Source organism: Meleagris gallopavo, chromosome 3 (assembly GCF_905368555.1).
Source record: "Meleagris gallopavo chromosome 3, MGAL_WU_HG_1.1, whole genome shotgun sequence".
In the NCBI taxonomy this organism is placed as follows: Eukaryota; Metazoa; Chordata; class Aves; order Galliformes; family Phasianidae; genus Meleagris; species Meleagris gallopavo.
Window position 1 is genome coordinate 2,670,918 of NC_139406.1, and position 16,038 is coordinate 2,686,955.

Sequence of the window (16,038 nt, forward strand, 5' to 3'; positions counted from 1 at the left end):
TGCTGTAAAAACTGTTTATTAATGTTTTGAAAAACTGAATTAAGCATTCCAGGGTTGGTAAGGTTTTGACAATCTGTTTTATAGATGCATAGAAATTGCACACAGTTTGTATGCAAAGTTAAGTACTTTTCAATGGTAACAATACAGAAAAGTATAAAGCAGTAAACTATCACACACAGTCTGCAAGTTTTTTTCTTTCTTCAAATTGTTTGTCTACTACAAGTGAAAGAGCCTGAAGAAATGTTGTCATTGTAACACTGGGGGACTGAAAACATGAAAATATCCTGTTAGATCCATCACAGCAATAGGCATACAAAGCACAGTTATTTGAAAAGGAAATATTTATCTGTCATGTTATAAAACATTCAAAATGCTAAACCTCATATAAACCAGCTAGAATAGTTTGACTTTAACTTTACTATGTAAAGTCTTGAGTCAATCAACATTACTCAGAATTTGCTTCAACAAATTTTTGAACAAATTAGTACTAAGATGAAGAGATAGGGGTTTCTTTCAGCAATGAAACATGAGAGAACAAATATTAATGGTTTGTCACAGTATGTCAGTAGTGATATCAGTCTTCTTCAATTTCATTTTAAATTATGGCAGTAGAAAATTGTAGTTTAGATTAGCAAAAAGTTTTAGGACTAATCATTTACTTCAGGCAAGCATTCAAAGGTCTTCCTACCTGGCTCAAAATCAAACCAAAATGTATAGAATAGAAAAAAACTTACTTGAATATAAAGTGCATGTGCTAAGAAAGGAAGTTTTCTGAGGACCCGGCCACTAAGACCTTCACTTTTTCTATAGTAGAAGAGAGACATAAGCACTGCTTAAATGCTAAATATTCACTCTTAAAAGATGACATTTCCATTCTCCTTCACCCATAAATTACTCTAATGAAACTCAAGTCTTAATACCTTGTTTGCTCAATTGCAGCAGTTTTAAAATAAGCTGAAAATGAACAGATATTGTATGGGAGGCCACATGGTGCAAAAAAGTAAAAAAAGAGTAGAGAAAAAGCATAGTCACATTTGCCTACCAATGCAATCAAGCCCCTCTACAATAACTGTGACGTATCTCGTGAATCCAGAGAAGGATATCTATTAGTCAGGATTTGCAAACAGCTTGGTTTGGAAGGGACCTTTAAGATCAAACTATGATTCCATGATATCGACTGAAACTTCAGGCATCTCATTAAGTCAGACAGCAGTTTGTCTAGAGAATTTCAAAGGGCAGAGCAGAACCCAGTCACATTTGATACCAAGAAATACTTGCAAATCCCAAACAATTCCACTTTTTATCTGCTGATGTTTTGCACTAACCACAACTATATTAAACAAAACAAAACAAACAAAACCCCAAACAACAAAATAAGCTGAAGATGTTTCAGAGCTCTAGCTATTACTAAATTCAATACTTCTGGACATAATTTCACAATTCGTTTATATATAAATATGAATGCATACACACACACATACACTTATCATGTAGAATTTAAAAAAATATTACCTTGAGATTTCCTTTAGTACCAGACTTAACCTGGACACATTATTTTCTACAAATCCAATCATTTCTAACTCTCTGAGTGACAAGAGATGCTGTCGAGGATATATTATTTGGCACTAGAAAGAAGAGTTATACATTGTAGTATGAAACCTTAAAAAAATCATTGAAAATTAAATTTTAAGAGTGTAAATACAGAGAAGGAATAAAATTTGTGTGTTTTTGTTATTTAGGAAGTTTGATGAAAACATCAACAAAAAGATGTTTTATAGTTCTACTTTCAAAATATTACCTTCATCAGCTCTTCCAGGCAAGAAAGATATATTCTGAATATTGCTGCAGCAGATGGAGGGCCAATGTATTGCTTTATATCTGCTCTGTCTACAAATGCCATGTCAATTTTCTCTGTAATATTTGAAGTAGTCAGGATAACTACATTGGGATACCTTCAAGATAAAAGCACATTCTTAGGTCACACGTACATAAACTGGCTCCACTTGGCACTGGCAAATGGATACCTTTCTTCTTATGACTCAAGACATTTCATGCAATCAACAGTTGCATCACTCTTATCAGCTAATAATTACATGCTCTTCAATAGCTATAACTAATCTCTTCAACACATAGCCTCTTTCCTTCAGCTATTTTGAAAGTATCCATAGTTTCTCGACTCTATTTTAGAAGTCGTACACACTGACTACTTTGCATGAAGAGAGTGTAACAGCATAGTTTTTGCCATAAAGTTACAAAATTTAGACTTGTAAATTGGAATATTTTATCTATGTGTTTTCCATTTCACTTCAGAAGGAAGTATGTAGTGTAACTGCTAACATGACACATTCAACACTGCATGACATGAAAGTGAGCTTAAAAGAGAAGTAACTTTTTACTCTAACAAAAATATAAAGAAAAGGTTTAACCACAGCTATTTTTCAATGAAGCTTTTGTATTGTGTTTGAATAAACTACTTATCTTTAATTAGCAGCAACATAAGGCCAAATAACAGGACACCTGTCTTTGTGCCAACAGGGCCAAGTCTGCCCAAGGAGGAAGTGGCCATAATAAAACAAGAGATGTGCCGTATTAAATCCAACAAAGTGGACCAAGAACCATTAATGATTGCTTATAAGCAACATGTTGTACAAGTCTGCTTTAGACTGATATTCTGAAGCTGTTAATGACGAACACATTCTTCACTGATCTTATTCTTATCTCTCCAAAGTAGATATGATGACCATCCGTGCTGCATCCCTCTGCAGCTTTAATGAAATTATATTATCTGTAGTTTATCATACCCAGATTAGTTCACCTACTAACAGGCAAAATGTTCTAGTGGATGATTCAAATTTCTTTTCACAATTAGCACCATTAATGAAGAATCGTTTGTTAACCAATTTGGATTAGTGTTCCAAATATGAATTAAGATTTAGAGTTACATCAGTTACCTTTTGCTGTTGCAATAAAATGAATTTACCTTTTAATCTGATCTATTTGCATCAGAACAGCATTCACTACACGAATAGCATCTGAAGGCTCTGTGCCTGCCTTGAAGGCACTGCGGGCTGCTGTGAGGCTCTCCACCTACAAAAACCCAAAGCACAGAACTTTCAAGAAACAGCAGAACTCCATCCCTAAAAAACAATCCCAACGCTCACACGCAAAACATTGCACATTTGGAATGCTGTCAGTAACCAAGTAATTCAGTACACCTTCAGATCCAGTTTAGTATCTGAAATTTAAACTTCAGAATCTTTGGTTAGGTAGAAATTAAGAGAGAGAGTGAAGAGAACATCAAGGAAGAAAGGGAAATAAAAAGGATAAAATAAACAAATTTTATTTAAAACAAGCTTTGCAATAGGAACTTCAAATAAGAAAGCTAATGAAGTACTGAAGAACTAAATCAGGCACGTCCAACTTGCAGCCTTGCTCACTTGGCAATGCTTCCTGCCCCTGCCACGCACCGTAAAGGCAGTGGCTCTTTTCCACGGAGTGACCTCCGGCACGCACCCATTGCTCAACAACAACCAGTGTGCCATTAATGCACTGCCAGCTGAAAACAGGGGAGAATAGTGCTGAGCAATGCTGACTCAAGTGATGGCAAATAACTGCATGCATTTTTATACATTGGCAAAACACAGTGCTCTGAACTGTAAAGAACAAATAAGCAGCTGTGCTTTCACTGTGCTTTAGGCAAGGACACCTCCCATTAGACTAGGTTGCTCAAAGCCTCCTCCAGCCTGGCCTCGAATGCCTCCAGGGTGGGGCATCCACATCATCTCTGGGCAACCTGTTCCAGTGTCTCACTACCCTCACAGTAAAGAATTTCTTCCTAATATCTAGTTAAAATCTACCCTCATCCAGTTACAAGCCATTTCCCCTTGTTCTGTCACTACTTGCCCTCAATGAAAGTCCCTCCCCAGCTTTCCTGTAGGTCTGCTTAAGGTACTGCAAGGCTGTTATAAGGTCCCTCTGGACCTTCCAGACCTTCCATAGGCTGAAGAGCCCCAACTCTCTCATCCTGTCCCTGTAGAGAAGGTGCTCCAGCCGTCTGATCATCTTTGTGGCCTTACTCTGGATCTGCTCCAATAGCTTGATGTCCTTGTGTTGGAGGCCCCAGAAGTGGATGCAGTGCTTCAGGTGGGGACCCATGAGAGCAGAGGGGCAGAATCACCTGCCTCAACCTGCTGGTCACGCTTCTCTTGATGCAACCTAGGATACGATTGGCCTTCTGGGCTACAAGCACACACTGCTGGCTCATGTTGAGACTTTCATTAACTGATACCCCTAAATCCTCTTCTCAGGCCTGCCCTCAAGCCCTTCTCCACTCAACCTGTATCTGTGCTTGGGATTGCCCCGATCCAGGTGCAGGACCTTGCACTTGGCCATGCTGAACTCAAGCTTGGAATGGGTCCAGCTCTCAAGCCTGTCCTTCTGGGTGGCCCTTCCCTCTACTTTGTCAGCTGCACCACTCAGCTTGCAAACTTGCTGAGAGTGTACTCAATCACACTGTCCATGCTATAAGGATGTTAAACAGCACCAGACCCAGCACTGATCTGTGAGGAACACCACTCATCACTGGTCTCCAATTGAACATTGAGTCATTGACCGTAACTCTAAATGCAGCCATCCAGACAATTTTATCCAGTGAGTACATCAGATCCTTTTCTCCCCAATTTGGTGACCAGGATGTTGTGTGGGACCATGTCAAATGCTTTGCACAAGTCCAGGTGAATGACATAAGTTGTTCTTACTTTATCCACTGATGCTATAACTCCATCACAAAAGGCCATCCAGTTCATTAGGCATGACTTGCCCTTGGTGAATCCATGTTGGTTACCACCAAACACCTCATCTTTATTTTCCATGTGCATGACTAGGGCCTTCAGCACAATCTCTCCATGACCTTGACAGGCACAGTGGTGAGACTGACTGGCTTGTATTTCCTTGGATCTTTTTTTCCCCTTCTTGAAAACGCAGTTATATTTCCCCTTTTCCGGTTAGTGGGAAGTTCACCAGACTGCCATAATCTTTCAAATATGATGGATACTAGCTTGGCAACTTCATCCATTAGTTCCCTCAAAACCCATGAATGTATTGCCTCTGGTCCCATGGACCGTGTTTTCAGGGATGAGGTAAAGGAGGAGTCAAATTTCATCAAAAATCTCTGATGAACACCTGGAGATCTACTAAGAATTGCAACTACTGCCACCAAACCAGACTGATGTGTTAATTTCACAAACAAACAAACAAACAACAAAAACAAAAAAAAATCCTCTAGTTTTCTGTTTTTCTTCCTTTTTTAAAAAGGTATGTTAAACAAAAACATTAAAAAATTTCAATGTTTTGTTACTTATATTATTGATAGTGCATATTTTGTGAGGGCTGCTCCAAAACTAATGCTTCCTGTTTGATTGTACTGGCCCATGATGTCCAAGGTGGATGTTGGTGGTATGGCTGTAAAGGCTGAAACATTCAAACAGTAGATAAGAGCACAGCACAGTGAGGCAGTAGGCAGTACATTTCAGCGTGAACCAGTGGTTCACCTCCACTGTCTCACCAAGAAAGATTTTGCTTCATTTTCAGCTGGAATATGTCTGCTAAATCACAATGTGTCTTTTTGAGATCTCTCAAATCTTCCAGTCAATATTAAAATTCATTCTTTTGTACAAAATTATGTGGTTTACAAAAAAGCCTAAGTATTATTATTTTAATGTCCTTTAAGAATTCCTACTCATAATTAAAAACTTTCTGCTAAGTTTTACATGCATCAATACTATTAGAATCATACCTCATCGATCAGTACAAACACAAGAGCATCTCTGTCATCAATTAACTCTTGAATCTTCTGGAACATCTTGGTTACAAGCTTGCCACTCTAGAAAGAGGTCATATGCATATATTTAACTATTTCCTTAGCAGACTTTTCAAGTCTTTCCAAGTTGAGCAATGGAAAACTACTTTTCATTGTTTATTTTAAAGTAAATCTCTAATATAGCCTCTATTTAATTATTTTCAAGCACATTAAGTATCCCAAATAATCTTTGGTGCAAACACTAATGTTATGAACCAAGCTCAATAGATACAGTTTAATTTATACTAAGTTAGAGTTGACTTACTAATTACTACATCAATACATACCTCAGAAAACCATTTAGAGAAAAGACTATGGCTGTTTATTTCAATTAACTGTCCATATCTATACCTAAAATACAAAGGAAAAAGTAAGCATCAACTCTATTTCACTGTAAATAAGTCAGTGAGGTCAGTAACTCCCCTAAGGCTTAATCCCTCCACTTCAACCATGGAATTTTTTTTAATTAGTACTTCAATTCACTTACTTCTAAAAACACAACATTTGGTTCGTTTTTAATTATAATTTCCAGAAACTTGTCTCACCATAGCTCTTCACAATAAATCACTACCAGGATTTCTTCATTTTTTTGATTTGTTACTTCTATACAGTTTAGTAAACTGTTTCCATGTTAATGAGTTCATTCCTCTGTTCATATAACATTATTTTCAGTATACCAAGTAAGATCGTGAAGTTTATTTACTGTCTGAAGGTTTTTTATTCAGCTACTAGTTGCTAAGAAGTTTATAGTTAACTTCATTACTTGTCTGATATATCCAATATACAGACTTCAGCATTCAGAGAATTCCAGTACAAAACACACTGGTACCTACTAAAAGCAGGTTTTCTTGAACATGAATATACAAATAATAGGCTAAATACTCTGTGATACTTCACTCTTTAATCTTCACAGATGTATATTATGAGCACAAACAAACGACTATATTGCCATTTGAATTTGTTTTTCACAATCTGACACAAACCATTACACATTCAGAAGGATTTATAATACTCTATCTATCTCTCTTTTATATTGGATCAATTTTATTGCAAATGCAGAGCCATGTATGTCAGCACTTGAAATAAAGTATTACACATCTTTGGGCTACTGAAAAGAACAATTAAGAACAACTAGCTAAAGTGAAGAAATTCCAGAAAGATCACCTGTACGATAGTCGTATCGTCAGCTTCTGAGCCAATGCTTTGCAGAGAGAGGTTTTACCAGTTCCAGGAGGGCCTGGATTCAAATCAAATTCATACACATATTACAAAGAATCTACATCAGGTTGTTGATGACAAAATGTCTTTTTAACTACTGTATTTCATTAAAGCACTAATTGCAGACAACAGTAGACAAGGACTGGGAATATCAGGGTATTCTGAGAAGACACCAATTACCATTCTAGAGCCGTGCACCAGAAGCTCTGAAGCTGCATCATTTTCAATTAGTAGTATGGCTAGTATACAAGCTTGTACACAGACACCATAGAGTTAAAATAATCAAACAACATTAGAACAAAGTGTTTTGCTCTTGCTGGGCTTTTGTATGTTAGCATTCTGAAAAACCTGTGCTTAAACTTTTATCTTTCTGAAACATAGCCTGCTAGCATACAAAACTAAAACCCATCATGTCTGGTTCGATCAACTGTTCACATTCTCTGAATCTCCACTATGAGGCAACTAAGAGTACCTTAGGAAGTATACTGCACAACAAACCTTTTGTTGTTGCCATGATGCCCTACAGAAAAGCCATGAAGATTTTCTCCAAACAGAAAAACACAGTTGAACAGAATATGAATGTATAGAGATTGACTTTTGGGTTCTAAACAACAGGTAACAGCAGATAGCTGACAGAACTTCTATTCAAAGTTAGTACTGCCTTTATAGCATAAATGTGGTATCTATCACTATGAGAGTTTGGGATTTTCCAGTAATGACTTTATTATGGTCACAATAAAGAGCTCATTACTACAGTTTTACACGTGTGTATATATATATACACTGCATATATGTATTTGGATGTATATATATACACATAGAAAATCTTGGTGCATTAAACACTACAAATTATGTAGAATTAAAAGGTCATCATGGAAATGTTTGTTATAAGTGTTATTTTTTTAATATCAATCTGGTTAACAAAATTGTAATCAATCAATATCAAGCTGCAATTTGCAGCAAAACTGATTCAGTTGATGTCAATCTCATTTATAATTAATATTATAGTAAGCTTGGATTGACTGAACATTACAATTTCAGTCAGAGTAAGTGAGAGTACTGCCTTCATACTCGACAACAGAACTTAGTGATCTTAGAACACTTGAATAAATTTCTCAGTTTCCTCAAAAGTTTTCATAAAGGAGACATAATTAAGGAATTTTAATACTGCAAAGAACTGTCATCAAACTGGTTCTTGATGTGCACAGTATCTGCAATATTTTTTGCACTTTATAAAAAAAATTCTTAAAAATTCAAATGAAGAGCATTGATTATTGTTATTCTATTTATAAAATGTTACAATTTAAATTTCTGCAAAGTATAGTAAGTATGAACACTGATTTTATTCTGATATTACTTTTCACAGAACTTTGTGCTACAGAAAGAATATATCTAGAAGCACTGCTTACTGTAACACAGGAACACATAATTTCATTACATGAAGAACTACACAAGTTTTTCCTGAAGGGAAGCATAAACAGATTGTCAGTGCATCAACTTATTTTAAGATAGACAATTCTTACCATGCAGCAAAACAACTCTGTTCCATGATATCAGGTTGCTGTCAACATTTCTGTCAGAAAATAGTAATGTTGTCGTGACATAATCAAGTAACTAATAGATGAGTAGGGGAAAAAAAAAAGACATACAAATTAGAGACATATCAGCAAATACAATTACAAACGGATGCAATCTCCTAATTATCTCTACTGCGTACCCTAACAACGACAACAAAAATTGGTTTTAAGTCTTTCAGTCTTAGACCACAGTTTCTCTGTAAAGGCTGGAAATTCACTTTCTTCCTGCCCTCAGGAAAAAAAAAAAGAAAGAAAGCATGCACTGGCCACAAATGGATTTCAGAACCTTTACATCCGTAAACTAAATGCTTTACAGACGTGACATTATTTTCATTTTTCACTGTCCCCCTTCTAGTGTATACTCAGTTCAGTTCAGATCCCAAGTACAGTCAGAGACCCATACTGTCGTTTAATTGTTATTACAGCTACATATCTGTTTAGTCTGTTGTGGTCAACTCACTAAACAAAGCAGTTACTGCCACATTTTAGTTGCTTTTGTATTTCTATCAGGTGTTTGTAGACTTGCCATCCTTCCAAATAAATTAAGTTGCATATACTTTCCTTGAATGTTTACTTCTAAATAAAATATTAATTCACTGCAGAATTATCTAGAACACACAAGTAGAGAATTTCTTCAATTACATGAATATTCACCTGAGGTATTAATCTATTCAGATTTCAACCCTCATTTAACACTCGACATCTTTTCATTTTATTACTGTTACCTGTAATGCTTTTGATCACCTGAATTAATAAGACAATAAAATAGTATTCCTGCCACAAGATGGAGCAATTACACAGCAGGGGAAAAAAAAAAAAAAAAAAAAAAAAAGCTGAGCTTCATCAAGCATATTTGCCAGTAATATCCTGAGAAAGACAAATTCTATTTTGAAACTTAACAGGAATCATTTCAGAGTCTGCAAAATCCAACCACACTCAGCCAGCTCCATAGCATAAAAAAAAAATGAATATTCACCTGAATAACTTTTACAAAAAGCTGGAAAAGTGAAGTTCCTTCACTTTTTTAATTAACTGAGCAAACACATCTGAAGAAATGAAGTATAATATCTGGAATGATCATCAGTGAAACTTCTAATATGGGAACTGAGATATATATGTATATATGTGTATTTTTTTTTGTGGTGCAGGTTTTGCAGTAGTGTCTACTAATACACATTTGAGATACGATGATTAATCTTAAAATGTCAACTTTGTCTTCTTTTGTTAAGCATACAACAGTTACATTTAAGTAAGGAATTACTAAAAATACACAGAAATTTTGATAAATATATAAAGACTGCAAAATAACTAAAACTATGCCACCCTTTACAGTGTAGGAGTGTACTAAGCAGACATCAGAATTATCTCTCAAGCTGCTAATTGCCAAGTAAATTCTCCATACAATGTGGCTACTTCAGGCTGGGTACATTTCAAATCTTACTTCTCCTCAAGCAATTTTGTTACCAATTTTCTACTTACATGTGATTTTACTTCAGTGTCATATATAAGACTTTCCCAAAGGCCGTGGAATTCAGCTGTGAAAGCAATACATTACACATGTGTTTAAGGCAAATCAATTCAGTAACTCTCGGACAAAATTAAGGATAAGAACAGATCTAGGACAGCAATCAAAATATATGGAAAAAATATATGGATTATTTTCTCAAAAAGCAAACCCTACTTTCTAAGGGCTCTACACTTAAATTTATATATATTACATATGCATATATAATAATGCATAGAATATTATATATACATAGTACATATATATAAACTTATATTCAACATTTCTTAAAAATATCATCAACAGATAGAGGAAGAAAATGAAAAACAGTTGAATAATGTATTTTACAAAACCATAGTTCTGATCAAATCAACTGTTTCCAGCAGTTGCTTTCTACCTTACAGCAGGAAAAAGTAAAAAAAGACTGTGATGAAGAATTATAAACCATAATATAATGGGAATGTCCAATGGACATTATGGACTGAATTCTCCTCAAAGAGAAACATTGTAAATATTTACACTTTTCACAACATGACTCACACTCCCTCTTTGGCCTCACACTCACATCTATACTTCTTCCAGATACAGAGTCCAACCTCAACAGGCACAAGACAGTAATAACCTTAGGCCTTGCTTTGTTGCAGAAGAAACCATTACTCTTTCCAGAAACCTTTTGAGGACTGTATCTCTTCAATTTCTTTGCTCCTACCTGGGGAAAAAGCTTACTTCATACATGTGATGTAAGCTTCACATTTCCTCTCTAGGCAAATTATTGTTTCCTTTAGAAAAACAATCTGCAAATTCACTGAAAGCAAGATATTGAGTTACTGACAATAGCAAAAATAATATCTAATTGAAAACTTGTTCCAATTTTCTTTGCAATATGTTGCTAGCACATGGCTTTATGAACAAGTGTATTTTATGATTTAGTTGTCAAAAGAAATTCAGGATAGTGTTATTTGTTTAAAATCTCAGGCTTTTCCCCAGATTACCAGGTTTTCAACACAATCATACAGGAAGCAAACTGAAATTATTTCAAAAATTAATTCTCATAGGGGAAAAAAAAAAAAAGAAAGAAAAAGAAAGGCAAAAGATGCAAGAATCAGGAACCTACAAAGAATCATGTTAACAAGGCACTTCCAGCTCTTGGACATTCTCTGTTGTGGTTTTGATAAAGGTTTTATACAGAGATTCAAGTGTTGCCAGACCATTGGCTTCTGTTTAAGAATGCAACAGCAGCAGCACTGCCTTGCTGGCTGGTAGCTAGCTGTGGGCTCTGGAAAGCCAGTATTTAAAATGATGAATTTATTGTAGGTCATCAAATTAAAATTTGATGCCTGTAGGGTTAAGCATTTGTGATTTTGACTATATATTTTCAGGTTTTATTCCACAGGATCAATTACTTTAACCACAATTACAGGAAAAAATAGCACTTCGTAGGATCACCTTAGTGACTCAATCAAAACCACTAAAAAATTCCAGAGAATGTTTCCATCCACAAAGGACAAAATTATGTAGTCAATATGCATACTACCTTTAAAAAATAACCCTACAAACACTTCTAGCCTTTCCATGTTTTTCTTTCATTGTAATTGCTCTGGATCTTTCAGAATTATCAGGTGGGTACCTGCAGGTAGCACCCAGTGGTTAGCTGCAACAATATCCTCATTTTCTTCTTCCAAGTTTTCAACGCTTGGCCCTTCTTCATTCAGATGAAAAATATGAATGGAAAGACTGCTTTTGCTCAAATCAATAGGCTAGGAGAGATGTAAAAAGACTTTCAATACATCGTATTTCTCACTTCAGAGATAATTAGAAGATATAAAAGTTACAGCACTCAGCCAAAATTCAGTTTTGAAACCTACTGTTTCTGTTTCAGACCTTAATAATGAGATGTAAGTTCAAAAAACTTTTCCCTGTTTATGCCAGTTGGTCTAGTACAAGATACTACCTTCTTCTACACATCCAGCACGTGTTCTTAGGCTACCACTACCCACAATTAGCTCATATGCATATGAACAAAACTGTACATTTTTTATTGATACCTGTCTTTCTTTCAATTTCAGCTCTGTATCCACAATTGACACAGATTGCACATTGCTGTTAAGGAAGCCATCATCAAATTCCGTCCATTTGTAATCACCAAATACAATGTTATGTCTGCTCAACAGTTTTAGGACACTCATCCTGATATCTTCTTTCTTTGCCGTACTAATAAGAAAGAAACAGCATTATTTATGGCATTAACCTTTAGAAGACAAGTAATATCTAATATCTGAAATAGAACGTTTTATATACTGCAGTAAGCCTCCCTCCATGGAAAATAGCCTCCATTCAAAACAAACTACTACACACACCAAATGCAGTAACGTTCTGCAGAAACAAACAAATAAATTTAGTTTGTTTGCAAAGTAATAACTTTGATATTACAAGCCAGAAAACATTGTTCAATCTGTTTGCAATCAAATCAGGGGTCGTGGGATAACAAAGCTAGACATTTCCAAGAACAGAAATCAATATGTATCAAAATGTTGACTGAATTTTACTATGAATATTAGAAAAACTCAAAGCCAAACTACTAGACTGAAATTAGCTTGGAAGCTCAATTACCTCCTCACTCCTATGAAAAATTGATAGCCTGCCTCTGTCTAGAAATATAAGGAGAATTCCAGTAAAACAGGTGAAAACTACAGGAAAAGGAAGAGCATTTTAAGATTCTAGAAAGGTGTTAATTTTAAAATTTGAGTCCAGAATCTTGTCTTTCAACCCTGATGAAGACCCTCTTCATCAAAGCAGTGGATATTTCTTAACAGGGCCCTAATATACTCACCCATTTAATCCCAACAGACAAACTAGTAAGACAAGGAGTGGACAAATGGACAAGGTGTCTGGACTGTCCTGTTCAGAGTGATTAGAAGGCCAAGTGGAGCAGCAAGTATGTGAGGCAGGGAGGGAGTAGGGAATGATTAATGTTGGGACCAACGTTATTTTTGCATCTTCATTAACACACTGGACAATGGGATGGAATGCAACTGCATTAAATTTATGGGTGATGCTAGAGCAGAGAGGACTATCTATATACTAGAAAGCAAAGCTTTCAGAAGGACTACTGCAGACTAGAGATAAGGTTTAGCAAAAATCTCTGGAAATTCAACAAAAGTCAAAGTGAAGTCTTGCCTCTGCATCTATTGCCCAGATAACAGACCGGAGGCCAACTAGACAAAAAGCAACTGCTGAAAAGGACTTGTGATTCTGGCTGTTTGTTAAGCCACACCTAGGCATTACTGTGAGTAGTTTGGGGCTCTGCTGTAAAAGATTTAAGTGTACTAGAGCAAGCCCAAAAGACAGCCACCAACAAGATGTGAAGAAGAGAAAAGGTTTTGTTCAGCTCCAAGCTGCAGAAATACTTCACAGACACAGAAAAACTCACTGATTGTTAAGAGAATGCAGAGCAAGACTGCTGTGTGTGCAACAGACACAAGCTGCAGTAAGCAAAGTTCTAGTCAGCAACACAAAACAGTTCCTGGAGTGAGGCAGGTGGGTCAAACACCTGATCAGTTGTCCTGAGTGACCAAGTAATCTCAATCTATTAATCAATATATGTGAAAAACCTGAAGGCTCTGCCTTCGGACTAAATTGGCTCAAGACAGTTTTCAGAGACCCTTTCCAACACACTTCATTCCCTTTCCTGTTTTCACGCACGTACGCTTTTTCAATTATTCAAACCAAAAATTCACAGCAAGGCGTCACAAAGCCTAAAAGCCGAGAGAGACCTGTTTGATTTCCGATGAACTTCCACGTGTATCTGAACGTTATCACACGCGTTTGGGAGGGCTTGCTTCAACTCTCCAGCCGCTTCATCCATCCTTCTCACTCCTAAGGAGAAAGTGGCAACAAACAGGTTCTCAGTGACTGCTGTAGCCAGCAACGCAAACAGCCCCTCTTCGCACGGGAACACCACGTCCCCCAGCCCTTCGTGACCATCAACGCACCCCTTCCTTCCTTCTTTTGCAATAAACAGGCACTCGGCCCGCTCCTCGCTCAGCGTTAGCAGCACGGAAAGGAGCTCAAGTCGGACGGGGCCCCGAGGACGGTGACTTGAAGTCGGGCGAGCTGAGGAACGAGCACCTTCTTTATCCCCTCCGCGCGCGGACGGCTGCGAGGGCTGCCGTTCTGGAGCACGCGGGACAGCCGAGGCGCCGCCGCCACCACAGCCCGTTCGAAAAGCGGCGCGCTGCCCTGTGAGCCCCGCCTTGCGTCCCCTGACCTGGATCTTCCTCCTCAGAGAAGGAGCGTTTCCGGAGGGGGAGGGGAGGTTGTAGCCGTCGGGCTTGGCTTTGCGATGGGGAAGAAGCACAAAAAGCATAAAGCAGACAAGGCAGAGTGGCGGTCGGCTTCAACCACCGCCTACAGTGGTAAGAATGCGGAGCCGCGCCCGTCTTCATCTCTTGTGAGCCTGGTAACCCTTCGCCGCGCACGAAGGGAGAAACTCTCGTTTATGTGGGTGAAGATGCTGCGAGCGATCTTTCCTGGGCTCTCGTTTTCGGGGCTGGCGGTGGGGACAAAAGAAAAGGCGGGACGGAAGGTTTCGTGAGAGAGCCGGGATTCCTCTCGACGAGAGGGGATCGAGGTGGGAGCAGCCTGAGCGTGAAAGTGGGGCGGGAGAGCTGTGGAGTTCCTGAGACCGAGCTCCTTCCTGGCTGTTATTGGGGGAGTATTCTTCAGATGTATGTGGGGTTTTCGTGCCGCTTGAGGTGATAAGCTGGGGGAGAACGCAGCTTTGTAATTTAGCAGATGCAAGAAAATCTTCCAGCAGTCCAAACTGACAGGAGAAAATTCTAGTGAAACAGTTACCGTGACTGTCGGTTTTCACTGTAAGGATTCGGTTTGCTTTATTTATGCGTGGATTTTCCAACAGCATAATAGGTTTTGATTTTTGTTTTTGGTTAGGTTTTGACTGCTCTAAAGTTAGTTGGTTTGTTTTACAGGCACTGGTTTATGGTGGGATGCAATAACTGTGTCTGCATCTGTGATATTTTTTATTTTGGGGCATGTGGAACAGCTGCTTCTTAATTTGGATTTGTGATTCTTAGCTATTGCTTTTATCTCCAAGCATATCGCATACACTTTCAAACTGTATCAGATTCGTATCAATTGCATTTCTAGAACTAGCTCACCTATATGCTGCATTGATAGCATGGTATCACTTTCATCAGCATCTTTGACTTTTTTTTTAATTTAGATTATGTAGACAAGCCTTTGGAAAAACCTTTGAAGCTGGTTCTTAAAGTTGGAGGAAGTGAAGTAACTGAACTTTCTGGATCAGGACATGACTCTAGTTATTACGATGACAGATCAGATCATGAGCGAGAGCGGCATAAAGAAAAGAAGAAAAAAAAGAAAAAGAAGTCTGAGAAGGAGAAAGAAAAGCACCTTGATGATGAGGAAAGAAGAAAGAGAAAAGTAAGCTGTGATTTTTTGAATTTAGACATACCATCATTCAAACACATTCACTTACCTGAGATCAGATAAGTGTGTACAGGTCTGGTACAGTCTAAAGGACCCCCTCAGTTCTCTCCTCCCACAGTTGTTTTTTAATACTTAAGTAGGAAGACCGTTGTTTGGAGGCAGCACCTCAGAACTGTAGAAAATCCCCATCCAGGTTGATGCATTTCTGCCATTTAGAAGAGTGATCGATGTGTTGATTTGTTGAATAATGTAAATGCTTGTTCCTTTTAATTGATATTTTTCCTATCCATTTGTTTTGTGTATCGGTATTAATACTTCTGTTCTTAAATCTAATGTTTCATGTTTCAGCTGGGTCAGAAATATGCTTTGCTATCCTTTGAATGAAAAGTATTTCCAGCCTTTCAAATCTAGAA

At 37.4% G+C, this 16,038-nt stretch overlaps 2 protein-coding genes across 5 annotated transcripts in view; one reads left to right on the forward strand and one right to left on the reverse strand.

Moving 5' to 3' along the window:
• TRIP13 (thyroid hormone receptor interactor 13) lies at positions 1–14,431 on the reverse strand. Its single transcript, XM_003204705.5, has 14 exons — positions 14,149–14,431; positions 13,930–14,032; positions 12,202–12,367; positions 11,784–11,913; positions 10,132–10,187; positions 8,599–8,689; positions 7,022–7,094; positions 6,145–6,208; positions 5,795–5,881; positions 2,981–3,087; positions 1,799–1,952; positions 1,513–1,625; positions 735–804; positions 1–265 (listed from the first exon to the last, which is right to left on the reverse strand). The coding sequence occupies exons 2-14, from the start codon at positions 14,019–14,021 to the stop codon at positions 170–172; spliced, it is 1,299 nt and encodes a 432-aa protein (XP_003204753.1). The 5' UTR covers positions 14,022–14,032; positions 14,149–14,431; the 3' UTR covers positions 1–169.
• The window catches only part of BRD9 (bromodomain containing 9), a 27,903-nt gene continuing 26,281 nt past the window's right edge, over positions 14,417–16,038 (forward strand). For all 4 annotated transcript variants that reach the window (XM_085220046.1, XM_085220047.1, XM_085220048.1 and 1 more), the window contains exons 1-2: positions 14,417–14,571; positions 15,399–15,619. In XM_085220046.1, the coding sequence (XP_085076172.1) occupies positions 14,499–14,571; positions 15,399–15,619 (294 nt within the window). In that variant the 5' untranslated portion in view covers positions 14,417–14,498. The remainder of the gene's footprint in view (positions 14,572–15,398; positions 15,620–16,038) is intronic.